This window comes from Trichomycterus rosablanca, chromosome 10 (assembly GCF_030014385.1).
Source record: "Trichomycterus rosablanca isolate fTriRos1 chromosome 10, fTriRos1.hap1, whole genome shotgun sequence".
Taxonomy (NCBI): domain Eukaryota; kingdom Metazoa; phylum Chordata; class Actinopteri; order Siluriformes; family Trichomycteridae; genus Trichomycterus; species Trichomycterus rosablanca.
Window position 1 is genome coordinate 16,361,568 of NC_085997.1, and position 20,006 is coordinate 16,381,573.

A 20,006-nucleotide genomic window follows, 5' to 3' on the forward strand; every position below is an offset into this window, starting at 1 on the left:
CAGCCTGCCAGATAGCAGAGCTGAGTTTTGAACTGAAGAGTTCAAAATGTCAGCTCTGGTGTGCTAGCGTGTTTTACCGCTGTGCTGTGTCAACATCTGAACAATTTCTGCATGCTGTTTCCAAAATCAGAATTTTGACATGCAGTTTTTTCAACATCTGACCTTTAAAACAATTTCTACATGCTGTTTCCAAAATCAGAATTTTGACCTGCATTGTTTTTATGCCTGATGTCCTTCCCAACCTCCTCTATTTACCCAGGCCTGGAACCGGGACTAAGAGTGCTCTGGTATGTGCACCCCCAATGGCTAGAATATGCTATGATTAAAAAGCTGTCATCTAGGTTGCTACAAAATGTGTATTTATCTTTTAGCATCAATGGTGTCATCACAAACATAACACACCCATACATTCAGGCATGGTTTTTAGCCTTGCCTTTTAAAAACAGAGGATTCTCTAAAATCCCTGAATCTTTTAATAATATCCATGAGGGAGCATAAAATAATAATAATGCTGTTCCTCAACCATTAAAGACAACCCAAAGGAAACCCACTTGGCCACTGCAAGATAATGCCATGCAACACAGACAGCAAACCTAAGCGTGGTTCAAACCCAGGTTTTCAGATCCCTGGAGCTGTGGGGCACCCACAAATTCCTGCAAGATCACCACCAAAACCAATCTGAATTATGTTTCAAACATTTGCAGTAAGTGGATTAAAAATTTCAGTTAGCATCCTTAAATGATGGTAAATTCTCACATCATTTTAATAAAGCACATCAACCCACACACCTTTTCTGTTCATTCATCTTAGATCCATCTAATGCATGAATAACATTTTAATGGTATGATTCATACTGAACACTGATGGGCTTTCAAACCACCCACTACAACCTCTACCCCCACATGTTTACCTGCCTCCGCATCGACCGGCAACTGGGCATAAATAATATTATTCAAAGCCAGCTTGTTGTATACAGTGTAAACTACACTAAAGAATAATAAAATCACCACCACCACAATCAAAGGTGTGATCACTGAGGTGTTGGTTTGGTTGGCCTGGTGTACACACTTTTTACCACAAACATCAAAAGCAGGGCACAAAAATACTCCCTGGCCAGGACACCAATTCGTCACAGGATATTACAAACTTACCTGTTTACTCACATCTAGAGTAGCAAATCCAGCTTCTGTATGTTTTGGGAAGAAGGTGAAGAAAACCCTCATAAGGACATGAAGATAACATCCAAAATTCATCTCAGTCAGTGACTTAAGGCAAAGTATGAACCTTTGTGCTGCCCATTCTGCACATTTCACCTTGCAACCAACACCTGCACATAGAGTGTTTTCCTGTCAAGGGTTTATTATTGTGTTGCGCCCGAAGATTCCAGGAAAACTGGACCTGACACGACTCTGACGAGGATAAACAAGTGGTGAAACATAAAAATAAAAAAAATGTTTCCCCATAGACTACAATTTAAAATCAGTATTTTTTTTTTACCCATTTATTGTAAGTAATGCTTCATCCAAACACCACCTGAAAACACTGGGGCGCAAACCATGCACTGGATAGGGTGCTGATCTGTTAAAAGTCATCAGGTGAAGTGCATAACACTGATTATCTCTTCATCACGGCACCTGTTAGTGGGTGGGATATATTAGGCAGTAAGTGAACATTTTTTCCTTAAAGTTGATACTTTAGAAGCAGGAAAAATGGGCAAGTGTAAGGATTTGAGCGAGTTTGACTTTGGCCAAATTGTGATGGCTAGACGACTGGGTCAGAGCATCTCCAAAACTGCAGCTCGTGTTGTGTGTTCCCGCTCTGCAGTGGTCAGTATCTATCAAAAGTGGTCCAAGGAAGAAACAGTGGTAAACCAGCGACAGGATCATGGGAGGCCAAGGCTCATTGATGAACGTGGGGAGCGAAGGCTGGCCCGTGTGGTCCGATCCAACAGACGAGCTGCTGTAGCTGAAATTGCTGAAGAAGTTAAAGCTGGTTCTGATAGAATGGTGTCAGAATACACAGTGCATCACAGTTTGTCGCGTATGGGGCAGCGAAAGGGGGACCAACACAATATTAGGAAGGTAGTCATAATGGTATGTCTGATTGGTGTACATGTACAAATATACACACAATTCACAGTATCCAATCTTCCATCTGGTATGCTTTTAGAATGTGTGAGCAAGTCAATCTACCTGATGAAAAATGCAGATGCCAGAGTCAATCCTTTCCACGATAATACCACAAAGCCACAACAAGGCTGATCTGCCCTCTAGTGGCCAATATCCATTAAGACTTGAATGAACAAATAGAATTTAAAATGATTAACAAAAAACTATTTAATTGTTGCAAAACAATAAAAAAAAAAAAAAAAAACACAGGCAGATCTACAAGCCTACAAAGAAGTGCCAGACGAATCTGATCTGACCTAACATGAGACTGAAACATCTTACAGTATCCACTGCCTGCCCTATGCTTGGAAAACTTATTTTGGGTTTTTAATATAATTACAGTTCGGTTCATGTAAAAAAATTCCACAATATGCAGAGATATGGTTTACATACGTCATTAAAATGAAACCTGAATGCATGACAGCTATACTGTCTCAGCCATGCTCAGTATGTGTGAGTATTAGAAATTGAAGAGATTACAAAAGCTCAGTGGAAAGGAGGGAGATGCTTACTCTAAACAGGATTAGAACCCTTTCCCTACCTTGCTAAGAGGTCATAAAGGGTTTTTATCCCCCCCCACCCACTTAAGGAATATATAACTAACAGGACATCATATAAACATATCCAGTAAATCAACTCATGCGACAAGTTTTCGAATTCTGTTGTATTTCTAATAAGATGGCCAACTTCTGTTATTCGATGTTGCTTAAAATGATTATCCATATGATTAAGTAGTAAAAATATTTAAAATAAAAAAAGTAATCTGCTAAAAACATTGAAGTTAGAGACATACAGTAGGTAGTTTCTGCTTGCAATTTTTTCACAGCATGCTGTCTTCCGATTTAGAACACCCTAGCCAAAATTCAACTGGTAAACACACACAAAAATCAAGATTTTACCCTAGAATCAGGTGTCTACTACGTTCATCTACAGAGAATCCTGCTGAACTGTAAAGGACATGTGGACACATACCATAACAGGGCGGCATGGTGGCTAAGTGGGTAGCACTGTTGCTTCACAGCAAGAAGGTCCTGAATTCGATCCCCAGGTGGGGTGGTCCGGGTCCTTTCTGTGTGGAGTTTGCATGTTCTCCCTGTGTCTGCGTGGGTTTACTCGGGGTGCTCCGGTTTCCTCCCACAGTCCAAAGACATGCAAGTGAGGTGAATTGGAGACACTAAATTGTCCATGACTGTGTTTGATATAACCTTGTGAACTGATGAATCTTGTGTAATGAGTAACTACCGTTTCCTGTCATGAATGTAACCAAAGTGTAAAACATGACGTTAAAAATCCTAATAAACAAACAAACAAACATACCATAACAGTATAGCAGATTAAACCACCTTAAACAATGAGTTCTTCATTAGAGAGAATATACCATGGACTGGAAACGCAAAGAGAACCATTAATTCGCTGTACATTTTGTTTAGAGGGAGTGTGGTTGAATTGTGGTTTAGTTTGGCTGTGGTTCTGAGTAGTCGCTGGTCACGTACAGCAATATGGAACTGCTCAAATGAATACAGCAACTTTACAGAAGTCTGAGACATGGGTGAAACACTACACAGCCAGCAGCTCTCTCTCCGGCTTCTTGGTCGGCTTTTCCTTCTCTGGTTCTGTAACAATAAAAAAAACACTATTTTAGTTTAAACAACTCAGTTTAACACTTCAACTGGAATAAATACATACATAAATAATGAAGTTTTTATCAGTTGAATGATACAGCAAATGAACATAGAAAATAAACGGTTTTGTTAATACTGCCATGTTAAAATGATTCAAAGTATACCCCTACATAGTAACCCCTACATAGTAACGCTGATCTTAAATCCTACTGCTACTCTGTAAGATCTACTGGTAGTCTGATACATCATTAAACCATTTCGGAATAAGTTTCCCTTCATTTGCTTTATCTGTGATATGTTACATTAAACACCAACCAAAGATTAAAGTGTTCAAGGTGTGTTACAACCATGGTTACATCTAAAACTCAGAGCTCTAAAGGGCACTGGGTGTAAGAAGATTAACAAAACCTTGAACGTGTCTAGAGATACCATTGGGAGTATTTTCCAGAAATTCCAAACATGGGAGAAAGCCCACATTTCTACCCAGAAACAAAAGCAATCTCATCAGAAAACTCCCTGAGTTACTGCAAAAGACTTGCAGGATGGCTTGATAAAGGCTAGCACGGATGTGTCAGTAGCAAAAGAAAATCCCTTATATATAGGCATTTTGGGAAAGTAATGTTATGACTTAGGGCTGGGCGATATATCGAGATTTTATAATATATCGATATATTTTCATACGCGATATAAGATAAGACAATATCGCTTATATCGATATAGATGTTGCGTTCCAATTAGATCCGACAGTTCGACTTTCTCTTCTCCCAGTTTGTCTCTGCACATGTTCACCTGCCCCGCCCCTCTCCCTCACTGAACACAACTCGCCCCGCCCCCACCGCTTCACCAGTAAGTCCTGCAGGCAGCGATAGCATGGAGACGGATAAAGACATGACAGAAGCTATCGAAGAGGAGCTGTTTACTAAAAAGAAAAATAATGGCTCAATTATTTGGAGATGGTTCGGATTCAAAGTGTCAGATGAGCAGCAGAATAATGTATTCTGTAGAGAAAACCGAAAACAAGTCCAGACAAAATCTTCGAGCTCCGTGTACCATTCGTTTTTCACTTCAAATCCCAAAGTTGAAAAACAAGAAAACGAGTCGTTATTCGTTTCAAAAACCAATATAAACATACAAGCGCATGCACGGGCTGACATGCACGTTAGTTTATACTGGATGATATCCTGACGTCCGAGACTCATTTATTTATTTATCTTGTATTATAGTATTTCTTGTTCTCGGCCAATAAACATCCAAAAATTAATAAAATTGCACGAACTAACTCTGCAGTAAACAAGGAGCAAACAGCAATTAAACAACAAATAAATCTGTTAAATAATGATAAAGTGCATGAAGCAGAACGCTGATTAAAATGCATTAAATGTTGTAATAGTTACACAGTAACATGAATGATTAGTTCTGCCTGTATTACAGAGCTGAGTTCTATACGGTAAAAGAAAATATTAATGTAAATGTTAATGTTGTGGCGACTGATGTAAAAATAATGTATAAAGTCCAAACGTGAGGGGGGTTTAACGAGAACGCTACTTAATGTCACACAAGCTCAGTGCAAAACACACAAGCGCAGCCGGAAACAGTCAATTTCTGTTATCTTCCCTACACACTCGCTCCCTGCACCCTATAGTGCACTTAACATTCTTAAAGGGCCAGACAATATATTTGTAATTCACATTACACAACAGGTGAGATGTTAGAAAACAAACATTTTCTTACAATAGTTTTTTTTTTTCTTAAGGAAAAATAGTTCTTGTGTGAAGCTTCCCAGCATGAATATTAATAAAAGTGCCTGTAAAAAATTTGGAACATGTAGCTTTGTCTCAGAAGTGTCTTGTTGTTATTACCTTATGGGATGAAAAAATATCGAGATATATATCGTATATCGCCATTCAGCTAAAATATATCGAGATATAATTTTTGATCCATATCACCCAGCCCTATTATGACTACTGTGGAAAACTGAACCTTGCTAATATTTTGGACTTTCCATCAAAAAAATGATTCCTAGCACTCAACCAAATATATATAAAGTCAACCAAAGCTTGGTTCAGGAATCAGTCCTGGAATACCCTGGAGTGGCTTTTGCAGTCAGTTAGTGGAATTGAAAGAAAGCAGTTGAAGAACAAAACTTACAAAACACCAGTGAGCTGGAAGCTTTTGCATGAGAAGAATGGGTGAAGTACTGAGCCTAGGGGTTGAATAATAACTTCAAATTATGTGACCTCATGTTCTCAAACTTGTTTGTATAAAGAAATATTCTTTCTATATTTACTATTTACTTTCTGTATGACATCTATACAAGCCATGAAACCAGTCTGTTAGCTGTACAGATGTCTGATGTGTTTCAGTCTGTAAACACATCACTGAAACTAATCACCTGCCATATCCTATTAAATGGTAGAAGCCTTAGTGAAGTGGATTATGGAATGTCATCATAAAGCAGCTACAGCAAGAAACAGAAGACCTGCTGCTGAGTACGTCTGATGTTTTCGCAACTATGTGCATTTAAATTGGGACAACTTAAAACAGAGGGAATGATGGAACAGACAGATGGTTGGTGGATCTAATGACAAAAGCAATACAATAGTTCCTCAAAGGCCAATCAGAAACAAAATGTAAACATATACCTGTATGCCCCTACATTTTATTATTATACATCATTTATTACTTTTATTTATTACACCTATCTGGTGCATAAATTCAGTACTTAGTTTATGAGATACACCTACCATTCAGATGAACTTTATGAGTACACCAAATACCAGTTGCAGCCCATCTGTACCAATGGACCTCCAATGAACAAACTAAATGTGTGGGTGGTGAACCAGTCATGACATGGTAGTACGGTGCAGCAGTGTTGATGGGAACCAATTTGGCTGCTCCCGTCAAGTGTGCCACAGCAAATCATTCGACGACATATTTGATATGGTCTTGGGAGCGGCACTAAGGGTGCACTGATATGCGTCCCTCCAGTGGCTAGGTTCATGTACCACCATGTGCCTTCTGTATCTGTGAGCTTAGCCTGGGATTTAAACTCTCAGAACTCAGGTAATGCAGTTACCAGCAGCACATCTCTTACCATTAGGCCACACGAGCTCACAGAGAATTTATATAAATAATTTAACATATAAAAAACGTCAGATCAAAATTAAAATAAATAGATAAACAATACTGCAAAACTTTAAGTAAGTTTCAATTTTTTCCTTCTGAGCGTTTATCCTGTTAATAACGATAATTTCAGTTGTTTCAAGTATTGCTTTAGTGTACTTGGGTGGCACCAGTAAATAGCGCTATTCCACCTGCACTAGGGTTCAAATCCCCGGCAGTGCTATCAAACACACTTGGCGAAGCTTTTGGGAGGAAAGCTGGTGCACCACGATGGATTTCTGTCCTGTACAGGGTGTGTCACTGCAATTGCGTCTAGTAATTCTGGAAAAAGTGGACCCGCGGCGACCATGGCCAGGATAAAGCAGTGGTAAAACAAGAAAATGAAATTAAATAATATTGATGCTTTCCAACTGACCTTGCTTTGACGAAAGAGCTATAAGTCAATCAATGGGATTTGTTTTTATGTGACAAAATGACACCACAGAGCCTGTATGCTATTAATACTGGAAAAATAAATAAATAAGCACATAATAACTAATACTGGTGCTCTATGTTTATTTTGGTGGTAAGAACTTACTGAACTAATATCTGAAACCCAAGACCATGATTATTAGCAATGATTCAGCAACATATTACTCTATACTAGACAATAAGAATGTCCACTATGGACAACCTGTTGAGGTGGGTGTGTACATGTGTTAGAGAGAGACCACACACCTGGTTCTTGCTCTGGAGCCTCTGGTAACTCCTCATCTGGCACCTCGGGAAGTTCAACATCTTCCTGTAATCCACACAGCCACAGACACACAAAGTTAAACACGAGTCAGACAAAGCAAATTCAGTTTCTTTTATGGCTATGAACAAAAGTATGTAAACACAAATGCTTCCAGCTCTACAAGATCAATTATTATATGCCTTTAACTTTGTGGCAACAGTTCAGGTTAAGTCCTTTTCCTGCTTCAGCATGATTGTGTTCCTGTGCAAAAAACACCTGATGGAGGAAATCCTGTGGCCTGCAGAGAGCACTCACCTCAAACCCTTTAAACACCTTGTGGATAAATTGGTAAGTCAAGTGCCAGCCAGTTTCTTTACTATAGTTACTATACTATAACTACAGTGTATTACTGTGAAGATGCACATTATGAATGTACATCAGGATGCATGCTCACACTGCCTTGTGTCTCCATTCGTATGCAAGTACAAGTGTTTTGTATGTTCCTAGCCTCACTTTTACACACACACACACATACACACCTGAGTGATAGCCTCGAGCTCTGCCAGCACAGCATCTTCATCCTCTTGGGTCAGAGAGCCAGCCAGAATGTCATCAATTTGCTGTACAAAGGATCAATTTAATCAGTGATGATTATCACACACAAAACCTCAGATGTGTTTTGTAACATTAAGCCAACTCAACTATGAAAACGATAAAAATCACTTCTTGCTTCTACACATTATTGGGTAGAATTATAGCACATTTACCCATTTTTTACCTCTTCAGCACAGAGATTACTACAGCAACAGTTTCCATGTATTTCCAATGCTGAATGTAATGTCCTAACATTTTAGTCATTTATTACATACAGACGAGTGTGTATTATTACCTGTTACCTACAGTGACATTTTGAATGATGTCCCAATATAAAGGTAGAACTTTATTACATTTCCTACTAGGGTTGGGCGATATTGCCGATTTTCATACCGTCTTCAGGAAATACCGCGGTATACGGTATTACCGCGGGGGGGGGGGTGTCGCGGACAAACTGTACAGTGTACACACTTGAGTGTAATTACACAATATTTCAATGTTTTATTATAAAAAGATTTAACAATCTGAACGTCAAACATTGCTTATCTCGTCTGATCTATAATAAATACGCATAAGTATAAATGCATGTGTATCAATTACACTTTAACACAAACATTAACACATAACATTGTAATCTCTCTCTGCCCACATAAAACAGAATAATAGCAGGCTACACACTTCAATATATTTCAAAAGTTAACTGCTTAGTTTATAGTTACAGATATTTCTTAAAAGTGTATGAACGTGTACGATTAGTTATGCCTGTAATCCAGAATTAAGTTATATACCGTAACAAAAAATATGAATGTAAATGTTCATGTTGCAATGACGGTGATGTAAAATAATGTTAAAATAATTCAAAGTCCAAACATTTGAGTGGTTAACGAGAACGCTACTTTAAATGTTACACAAGCTCAGTGCAAAACACGAACACGGAAACGGTACAAATCCGATCTCTTCCCTACACACTCGCTCCCTACGCCCTATAGTGCGCTTAACTTTCTTAAAGGGCCAGACAATATATTTTATAATTCACATTACACGACAGGTGAGACGTTCTTTTTTCTTAATATAGCGCTTTTATTTAGGAAAAAATAGTTCTTACATAGGCAGGAAAATCTATGGCAGACAAGAGTCAGAACAGCGGATTGGGCGTAACGTTATTATTACTGTTTGCTCCTTTTTCTCAACACTTGTGCTCGATTTACACTGAAGATATATTTAGTAAATAAGTACATGTCCGCGCATGCACGCGCTTGTGTTCATTTCCGGTTGAACTGATAAAAAATAATTATTTTGAAAAATTAAGAGAGCCGTTTTTCAGTTTTTGCTTGTTAGCGCACAGCTAACGCTAGCCAGTGTGGCTCTTCACTCGTCTCTCTGTGTTATCACCAGTGAGCACCCCACAGCCAATCAGAGATCTCCAACCGCCTACCCCTCCCACCCCTCCCTTACTGTGGATGCGCGCATGTCCTAAAGCAGGGGTGGGGAACCTCCGGCCCGTGGGCCGTATACGGCCCCCCGCTCAATCAAATGTGGCCCGCCATATATTTCCTACATGTTATTGTTTTTAATTTACTAATTTATTAATCATCATAATCATCTGTTCCGCATAATCCGTTTCAGTGTCGCGTCGCAACAAGGTAAACAAAGCCCAGGCGTCTCTGTCTCCGCAATTAATGATGACGCGTATATCAAATTAACCAATGAGCTGCGACAACCGTGACTGTAGGTTCGTCCAGTTAGCTGCGTCTTTCTGGTTTAAGTTTGTAAAAATGTCGAAGCGCAGGAAAGTTGATGATGAATGTCGCGTCTTTCAACAAAAAAGGACAACGGATTTCTTTTTTGTAGAAGTGAAAGGAAAACCAGTATGTTTAATTTGTGGAGAATCTCTCGCTGTTCTAAAGAAAAATAATATTGAAAGACATCATACCACCAAACACGCAAAGTATAGCACTCTGCAGGGATCGGAACGAGCGGAGAAAATAAAGGTGCTCAAACATAATTTGATTGCACAGCAAACTTCCTTCACACGACCCAGAAAGGAACTGGACAGTGTGACTGAGGTGAGTTATGTGGTGAGTTCACTACCGTCACATTGAAATGATGATAAGGTAAGTCTGAGATCAAATATAAGCACTATATGCCATCAGCATAATTTATAAAGCCTGTATTATTTGGCTGCGTGTTGCATTATTGTAGTATGTGGCCCGTGATCAGATATGTAATTATTAATCTGGCCCTAGGTGGATAAAAGGTTCCCCACCCCTGTCCTAAAGTCTCAGTTTTCAAGGTAGACCTGAAGCAGAAATTTGGCGCTTCACATTTAAAAAATACCGTCACCATTTTTGAATACCGTCACCATTTTTGAATACCGCGGTATACGGTAATATCGTCATACCGCCCAACCCTATTTCCTACACTAATGCTAGAAAGCAGCATTAGTATGCCAAATGTGCCTGTATTTTTTGGATTAGCATATTTACTTAACCTCTGATGAACTGTTCGCTATGAAGTTTGTCTAAAATCTACATGTAAAACAAAGAACTAGTTCTGCTTTCTGTGTTCACGATGTTACATTGTTTTTTTTATTCACTATATTCACTAAAGCATTAAGGCTTATTGAAATAAACTTAATTTTGTGTTTAATATTTTAATCTGACAATATGTACTTCGTCAGCTGGTATTTAACTGTCAACTCATGGTGATTCCAACTAAAGATTCTTTAAAAAAAACACAACTCACTCATTAATCTGAGCAGCACTGTATAGTATGGCTGGGGAAGTGAGATACTCACCCTCTGGTACTCAACGGCATCATGGGTCTCATCCATGATTCGTTCCACTTCCTCGATGGACAGCACCTTTACAGATGAGAGAAGGAGATGAATACAGTGTACACAAGTCTACTTAAATTCTCAGAACAATAAATACATTTATTTGTTAGTAAAAGTAAACAAAAAATTTAACCAAACGTAAATGACAACAATGCTCAGAATAATGGGATAATATATACTTAAAAGACAGATTTGGGCACTCAGGTGGCGCAGCAGTCTAACACTGTAGCACACCACTGCGGAGTGTTCGAACTTAAGAATTCAAATCTCGGCAGAGCAACCAACCTGGCCAGGCATCCACACAAACACAATTAGCCATGGTTGAGAGAGGAAAGGTTAAACAGTCTCTTCCCACATGCGATTTCTGGGAAGGGTCCGGATGCCTGCATGAGTGGGGAAGGGTCGCATGGAGCTTAGTGTGGCTCTCCGTACGCTTGACAGCTTTGTGTGGAAACCTAACACTGGCAAGTGATAATAATTGGAGGCAGATTGGACACGTGTCGGAGGGGGCGGTGGTGATCTGGCTCTATTAGATAGGGTTGGGAATCGTGCAATTGGCAGTGGATTCACAATCGGTAACTGGAAATGATTAGATTAGAAAATAAACAGAGAAAATCCAGAAAAAGACTTATTACACACTATCCTCTGAATCTTTTCCTCACAGATATAAAAAATAAATGAGTAGTAAGTTAAGGACATACCTCGTGCATTTTCTTTAAGCAGTCATTGCCCACCTTTAGTCCTTCAATCACCTTCATCTCTATCTGTGCAAACTCAATGTCCTGAACCTGGTGGGAAGGTGGCACTATGTGATTAGTGGTAAAAATTGGTTAACACATTTATTAGAAATAAAAAAACTTTTAGGACAAAGATCATTTACAACAAACTGTGCCATAAATAAATAACAGACAAAGTGAATAACAGTGGTGTTTCCTCCACCAGGTCTGTTACAGGTCTGTTATTTCCTTGTAATAGGACCATGTCCACATGTCACCATCTAAAAGATTTTGTACTTTTGCCTTGTCATAATTTAGTTTTATGAAAAAAGTAAACTTACTTTCATGTCATAATAATAATCATCATCATGTTATAGCAAAACAGACACTGAATCTCTCTGATATACTCATATATTTTGTGCATGATACTATATGTGTACTTAAACACTATATTGTGGATCCAATTTAAAAGTAGCTGACTTTTAAAAACCCAATAGTGATGAGGCTATTTTCCAGCATTACTTACCATGCGCTCCAGGTTGCTTATCTGGTTTTCTGTTTTGTCCAAAAGTTGTTCCTGGAAGCGTTTCTTTTTAAGCAACAGTATTGCTTTCCTACACAAACACCAAAAGCCATTTATTTAATGAACAAACTACAAACAAGAGAATTTTATTTATTTATTAAGATTTTAACGTCATGTTTTACACACTTTGGTTACATTCATGACAGAACAAGTAAAATACTGGTTACACAAGATTCATCAGTTCAAGTTTAATGTCAAACACAGTCATGGACAATTGTGTATCTCTGATTCACTTCACTTGCATGTCTTTGGACTCTGGGAGGAAAGCCATGTTTAAAAAAACATAAAATAATAATCCTTGTCTTGAAGACCTTATTAATGCTTTTATTTTTATCTATTTGGAGATTACTCCCATTACAAATCAGTGTACCAGCCCTAGAAATGACCATGTAACTGTATTTTAATAATAATAATAATAGTAATACTAATAATAGGCTAATACTAGCTGTTGTTGTAGCTCTTGTGGAAGTTCCTATGTTCAGGGCATAGTTTTTATCTATATACACTGTGTTCCAAATTATTATGCAAATAATATTTTCTCAGATTTTCCAAAATTACCTATATGAATTGCAGTCATTGTAATTTTCCAGTCATCAACTATTAGAGTACAATTGAAAGGTTTTTGAACAAACTGCCAATGATAACAGTATATTTAAAAAAAAATAAAACACTCAAAATGCACTCAAAATGCATGTTCCAAATTATTATGCACAGCAGAGTTTTCAACCTTTTCATTTTTATAAAGAACAAAAAAATGGTCATTTGTGAAATTATAAGCATTAGCAGGTTATTACAAACTGAAATCAAACAGTTTTCAAGTCAAAACTTTATTCTAGGTGATGTTACATTTGCACATAGGACCCCTTGTTTGAAAGGAGCTTCTGAACTCTCTCGTCCATTGAATTTGTCAGGTTTTGGATGGTATCTGCTTCAATTGTTTTGCATGAGGACAGAATACCCTCCCAGAGCTGTTGCTTAAATGTGAACTGCCTCCCGCCATCATAGACACTCCTTTTGATGATGCTCCAGAGGTTCTCAATGGGGTTGAGGTCAGGGGAGCATGGGGGCCACACCATAAGTTTGTCCCCTTTTATGCCCATAGCAGCCAGAGATGCAGATGTGTTCTTTGCAGCATGAGACGGTGCATTATCATGCATGAAAATGATCTTGCTGCGGAATGCACGGTTCTTCTTCTCGAACCATGGCAGGAAGTGCTGTTTGAGAAACTCCACATACATTATGGAGGTCATCTTTACCCCTTCAGGGATCCTAAGGGGGCCGACAATCTCTCTCCCCATGATTCCAGCCCAAAACATTACTCCACCTCCTCCTTGTTGGCGCCGTAGCCTTGTTTGCATGGGGTGTCCATCAACCAGCCATCCTCCACTCCATCCATCTGGACCATCGAGCGTTGCACGGCACTCATCGGTGAACAAAACAGTTTTGAAGTCAGTCTTCATGTATTGTTTGGCCCACTGGAGCCGTTTCTGCTTGTGTGCAGTGGATAGAGGAGGTCGACAGGATGGCTTACGCACAGCTGCAAACCTCTGAAGGACCCTGCATCTTGTTGTTCGGGGGACGTTGGAGGCACCAGCAGTTTCAAAAACTTGTCTGCTGCTATGACGAGGCATTTTTGCAGCTGCTCTTTTAACCTGACGTAATTGCCTGTTGGAAAGAGTCCTCAATTTTCCCTTATCAGCACGCACACGTGTGTGCTCTGAATCAGCTACATACTTCTTGATTGTGCGATGATCACGATGAAGTGTCTTGGCAATGTTGATTGTAGTCATGCCTTGACCTAAACACTCCACAATTTGTTGCTTCTCAGCAGCCGACACATCCTTTTTCTTTCCCATTTTGGCTGAAAATGTAGGCTGCTTAATAATGTGGGACAGCCTTCTTAAGTAGTCTTGCCTTTAATTGGACACACCTGCCAAACTAATTAGCACAGGTGTCTGCAATTGCTTTCAGTGATATAAAGAGCCCTGACACACATCACCATCAATGAGTTTAACTGACAAACAAAAAAATTCTTACCTTATCACTCCTAAACACTTTTTGCATAATAATTTGGAACACAGTGTAAACATCACAGTTGTTTGACTTTGAGGAACAGGTTCAAGATAAGGTTGCTGCCTCTGTTTAATTAGCTATGCTGTTACAGTTAAAAGTAGAAAGCATAGCACAGTACAATTAAACTGTAATAGCAATAACAATATCAAAGCAGGAATATAGACAGGACAGAAATGTTTTAACACACTCACTCTTTTTTGCCATCCTTCAGCAGCTGCTTGGCTAGCTGCCTTTCCTTCTCTAGCTGAAGAGTGATCTTCTTCTGATACAGCTTCAGTCTATCTCTCTGCTGCTTCAGTTGCTGCAGTCAATATAATTTAAGAACATGGCTGTTTGTAAAAGTTATATACATACAGTAAATCTTAGCTAGCATCTTTCGCACTTATTTAAAGGACCATGTACAGGGGTTGGACAATGAAACTGAAACACCTGGTTTTAGACCACAATAATTTATTAGTATGGTGTAGGGCCTCCTTTTGCGGCCAATACAGCGTCAATTCGTCTTGGAAATGACATATACAAGTCCTGCACAGTGGTCAGAGGGATTTTAAGCCATTCTTCTTGCAGGATAGTGGCCAGGTCACTACGTGATGCTGGTGGAGGAAAACGTTTCCTGACTCGCTTCTCCAAAACACCCCAAAGTGGCTCAATAATATTTAGATCTGGTGACTGTGCAGGCCATGGGAGATGTTCAACTTCACTTTCATGTTCATCAAACCAATCTTTCACCAGTCTTGCTGTGTGTATTGGTGCATTGTCATCCTGATACACGGCACCGCCTTCAGGATACAATGTTTGAACCATTGGATGCACATGGTCCTCCAGAATGGTTCGGTAGTCCTTGGCAGTGACGCGCCCATCTAGCACAAGTATTGGGCCAAGGGAATGCCATGATATGGCAGCCCAAACCATCACTGATCCACCCCCATGCTTCACTCTGGGCATGCAACAGTCTGGGTGGTACGCTTCTTTGGGGCTTCTCCACACCGTAACTCTCCCGGATGTGGGGAAAACAGTAAAGGTGGACTCATCAGAGAACAATACATGTTTCACATTGTTCACAGCCCAAGATTTGCGCTCCTTGCACCATTGAAACCGACGTTTGGCATTGGCACGAGTGACCAAAGGTTTGGCTATAGCAGCCCGGCCGTGTATATTGACCCTGTGGAGCTCCCGACGGACAGTTCTGGTGGAAACAGGAGAGTTGAGGTGCACATTTAATTCTGCCGTGATTTGGGCAGCCGTGGTTTTATGTTTTTTGGATACAATCCGGGTTAGCACCCGAACATCCCTTTCAGACAGCTTCCTCTTGCGTCCACAGTTAATCCTGTTGGATGTGGTTTGTCCTTCTTGGTGGTATGCTGACATTACCCTGGATACCGTGGCTCTTGATACATCACAAAGACTTGCTGTCTTGGTCACAGATGCGCCAGCAAGACGTGCACCAACAATTTGTCCTCTTTTGAACTCTGGTATGTCACCCATAATGTTGTGTGCATTGCAATATTTTGAGCAAAACTGTGCTCTTACCCTGCTAATTGAACCTTCACACTCTGCTCTTACTGGTGCAATGTGCAATTAATGAAGATTGGCCACCAGACTGGTCCAATTTAGCCATGAAACCTCCCACACTAAAATGACAGGTGTTTCAGTTTCATTGTCCAACCCCTGTATATACAGTTATCATACAGATATGATAACAGTATATACGCTCACATTTCTGAAGCAAGCAAGTTTTGCACATTATATTTCACTGTCAGTACCACCAACACTTCATTCACTATTATGGCATTCTGGTGTTGAGAATGGCCACCACTCAAATCATTTCTGGTTAGTGGGCACTAAGTGACAACATGTACAGAGCAACAGACAGGCTGTTCACTTACTGTGTAACTACAAAGTGCATCGATATGGTAGGTGTAGCTAATAAAATAGCCAAAGAATGCACACATAAGATAACTGTATCTAATAAGATAAATTTAATAAATAAAATATGGTATATAAGTATTTACATATAAGTTTAAGTATTGATAGATTGATAGATAGATAGATAGATAGATATGATAGAAATGTACAGAAAAGATAACTATTAAACAACAAAACAGTTTACAGTGTTAATTATGTTAATTAATAATTATGTTCACATAATTATTTGAATATTAATAGATTAATAGTATTAATTCACAATAATAAATCACCTTTGCCGCGGCTCAGGTGGCGCAGCGGTAAAAAAGACACGCTGCAACCAGGGCTGGATTCTGAGTACATCGTATCGAATCCAGCTCTGCCTTACCGGTTCAAGGCTGAGTGGCTGTATGAGCAATGATTGGCCGGTTGCTCAGTTGGGATGTGAACCGGATGTGGGTCTCTCTCTGTCAGAATGCGATTACGACCTCTGCCGGCTGATTAGAGGCGCCTGCACAGAGATGAGGAAAGAGTGCCCTTAGGGTGTGTCTCTCCGCATGCAACGCTAGGTGGCACAACATTCATCAATGTGTGGGTGGCAAAAATGCATCCGGCTGCTGCCCATGTTTCGGAGGGGATATGGGTTAGCTTCGATCTCCTCGGTCAGGGCAGGGTTCGGCATAGGCAGAGAGGAAGCACGATGCAAATTGAACAATTGGATGCGCTAAAGGGGGAGAAAAAGGGGAAAATTTATAAAAAATAATAAATCACCTTTGCTGATGCTTAAAAATAAACTGTAAAACCTGAAAATTGATGACGACTATCTCGATTCATCATTATATCATAATATATAACTGTAATTAGGTGATTATTGAATTATAATGACTGACCTAGTATACTTTAAATTTAAATGTAAAGTAAATATTACAGTTACCTATAACACTAATATAATTTACTGTGGAATACATCTAAAGCTCCATTTTCTCCTGAAAACTGTCTGAAACCTATAAAAACCTAAATAGATGGGCAGAAATTGCACAAAGCAGTGTCTCAGTCGATCTGACATTAGAAACACTGTTTTGAGACACGAGCCACATTTCTGATAATATATTTATGTTGTAGTATGAACAGTGGAGACCAGCTTTGATAAATAATACATTTAGAAAATAAGTCAAATTCTGACATGACTTATATCAGATATGTAATATGTATCATTTTTAAATGAAAATAACTGAAATCAGATTTGTAAATGTCAAATCGAGTGGGATTCTTTGGATCATAGCAAAAAAACAGATCTGTAGCACAACTTTCACCTGCAGCATGTGAGTCAAATGTCTAACACTGATTATACTCAAATCAAAACTGAAAGAAGTGCCTTTGTTGAAGAGAACATGAAAGAAAACTAAAATATTAAATAAGTGACAACACACTCTGTAAATACTTATAAGTGTGAAATAAAAAAACCCTGATACATGATTTTACCACGACTGAATGGCTTAGATGTTTAGTCATAAATATCAACTGCTTTGAAAACCACTCCCTGTTTAGCTACATTAGCTGCTGATATAGTCATTTTATTAACTATTCACCATATAATTTCTATTAAACCAAGTATGTTAAGCTAAATACATTAAACTTACAGTACACTTACACTACATACAGTTACATGAACGAGAACACACATTTAAACATCTATTTAATCTGTTATTGTGATTAGCTCGGTGTGCTTTGTAGCCAACATGCTATTTCATGCCATTTCTCACCAGTACAGCTCGGTCCTGCTCTGTAACCCGACTGCGCTTCTTTTTTCCAAATATATTCCCCATACCTGTACCTCATCCCCTTCTCTATCTCTCTCTACAGTAATACTGTACAAACTAATCCCGAATACATGCTGTTCCTCTCTCAGCTAACTCTACACTCATCTGTTAGTGAAGTGAAGCCGGAAGCCATCACTGTTTCACCTAAACACAACTCTGTCAGAGTAGCACATTTCAAACGGAAAGTCTTACACGCGAGCAAATCTTTCTTAATCATAATAATCATAATCCTAAACTGTAAAGCACATAGCGGATAAAATCAATAACAGCTACATAAACTGTCTGTATCAGATACACGAGGAATTAAAAAAAAATTTGTGATTAGAGGTGGCAAATATGACGTATTTTCTTATTCAACAATAACCAAACAACATCAAATATAATAACTAATAATTCAGTTGTAATTGAATTTCCCCTCATTTATTTGAAAATACAAAAGGAAATACAATAAATTGTACTGCTAAAGCCAGAAACAATAACACTGATAGCAATCACATCAATAACCACAATTACAACATTATTTATTAGGATTTTAACGTCATGTTTTACACACTTTGGTCATGACAGGACAGGTAGTTACTGTTTACACAAGATTAATCACTTCAAGGCTTTAAAGTCAAACAGTCATGGACAATTTTTGTATCTCCAATTCACCTCACTTGCATGTCTTTGGACTGTGTGAGGAAACCGTTTCACCTGGGAATCGAACCCAGGACCTTCTTGCTGTGAGGCGACAGTGCTACTCTCTGATCCTACGTGCTGCCCCTAATTATGACAACTAAAACTATAAGCAGAAAGCATAGCAAATCTTTGTTACACAATGTTCATTACCATATTTATCTATTTACCCACCAACCTTTCTACCCACCTGTCTGTCTCTTTACAGCCACCAATACTACTACTACTAATAATAATTATTATTATTAAATCAACATAATCACAATAATAAATTATAATAATTTTATTAATACTTATTATTTTATATGACTGCAAATCATCCTACCTACCAATGGATGTGACAAATTAGTAATACATTTATAAAGATCCCTTAAAAAGTACTTACCCCCACACTTTACATTTGTTGTCTTAGTCTGCACACTTTCAATACATTAATGCTTTTTTTAATTAATCTAACAGCACTACATCAAAACCATGTAATGTAAAAAGCTGTTCAACAATTCATTTATTAATTCGTTCAGTCATTAATTTATAGATTCATTGTCTGTTTTACCACTGCTTTATCCTATTCAGGGTCACGGTGGGTCCAGTTCACTTGGTGCAAGATAGGAAACACCCCAGACAAGTCTTCAGTCCATCACAGGGCAAACACACACACAGTGGAATCCGGAGCACCTGGAGGAAACCCACACAGACACAGGGATAACGTGCAAACTCCACACAGAAAGGACCCTGGATGTTCTGTCGGGGTATCAAAATCAAACCTTTTTGCTGTGAGGAGACAGTGTTACCCTGCAAACAAGTTTATCATCTATATTATCTAAATGTTATTGAAACACAGATCCATGTTCCTAAACAGACCTCCTAAGATTGAAACATAATTCATATTTTAAAATAACTAAAAAAAAAAAAAGCTAAGCTGTTTTCATTTTGTCATTAATTTTAACTGACCACTTTGTCTTTTCAGGTTGCAGTAGGTCCAGCTTTACTCAGAAACACTGGGTGCAATACAAAAATAAATTCTGGACAGAACACAAATCTACTGCAGGGCATTGGCTTGCATTCTCACTCAACAACAACCTGGTGTAACCAAACCTATCTTCTGCATGTTAGTTAAAGAAAAACAAAGCACCCAGAGTAAAACAGTATGAAGGAAGAATAAGGGGGAAGGAT

The 20,006-nt window shown here is 38.8% G+C and overlaps 1 protein-coding gene across 1 annotated transcript; it reads right to left on the reverse strand.

The window, feature by feature from the left end:
- Positions 1–2,311: 2,311 nt before the first annotated feature.
- Positions 2,312–18,271, reverse strand: chmp6b (charged multivesicular body protein 6b). The gene is made up of 8 exons (XM_063002892.1): positions 18,099–18,271; positions 14,622–14,731; positions 12,301–12,388; positions 11,760–11,846; positions 11,020–11,085; positions 8,168–8,248; positions 7,631–7,694; positions 2,312–3,781 (listed from the first exon to the last, which is right to left on the reverse strand). Exons 1-8 carry the CDS (start codon positions 18,159–18,161, stop codon positions 3,726–3,728), a joined length of 615 nt encoding a protein of 204 aa, XP_062858962.1. The 5' UTR covers positions 18,162–18,271; the 3' UTR covers positions 2,312–3,725.
- Between the last annotated feature and the right edge of the window lie 1,735 nt (positions 18,272–20,006).

Excerpts from the sequence above, each read along its gene's own strand:
- chmp6b (XM_063002892.1), bottom strand. The coding sequence starts at position 18,161 with ATGGGGAATATATTTGGAAAAAAGAAGCGCAGTCGGGTTACAGAGCAG. Across the intron at positions 14,732-18,098 it reads AGCAGGACCGAGCTGTACTG|CAACTGAAGCAGCAGAGAGA; the intron begins GTGAGAAATGGC and ends TATTGACTGCAG. Across the intron at positions 3,782-7,630 it reads GGCTCCAGAGCAAGAACCAG|AACCAGAGAAGGAAAAGCCG; the intron begins GTGTGTGGTCTC and ends TTATTGTTACAG.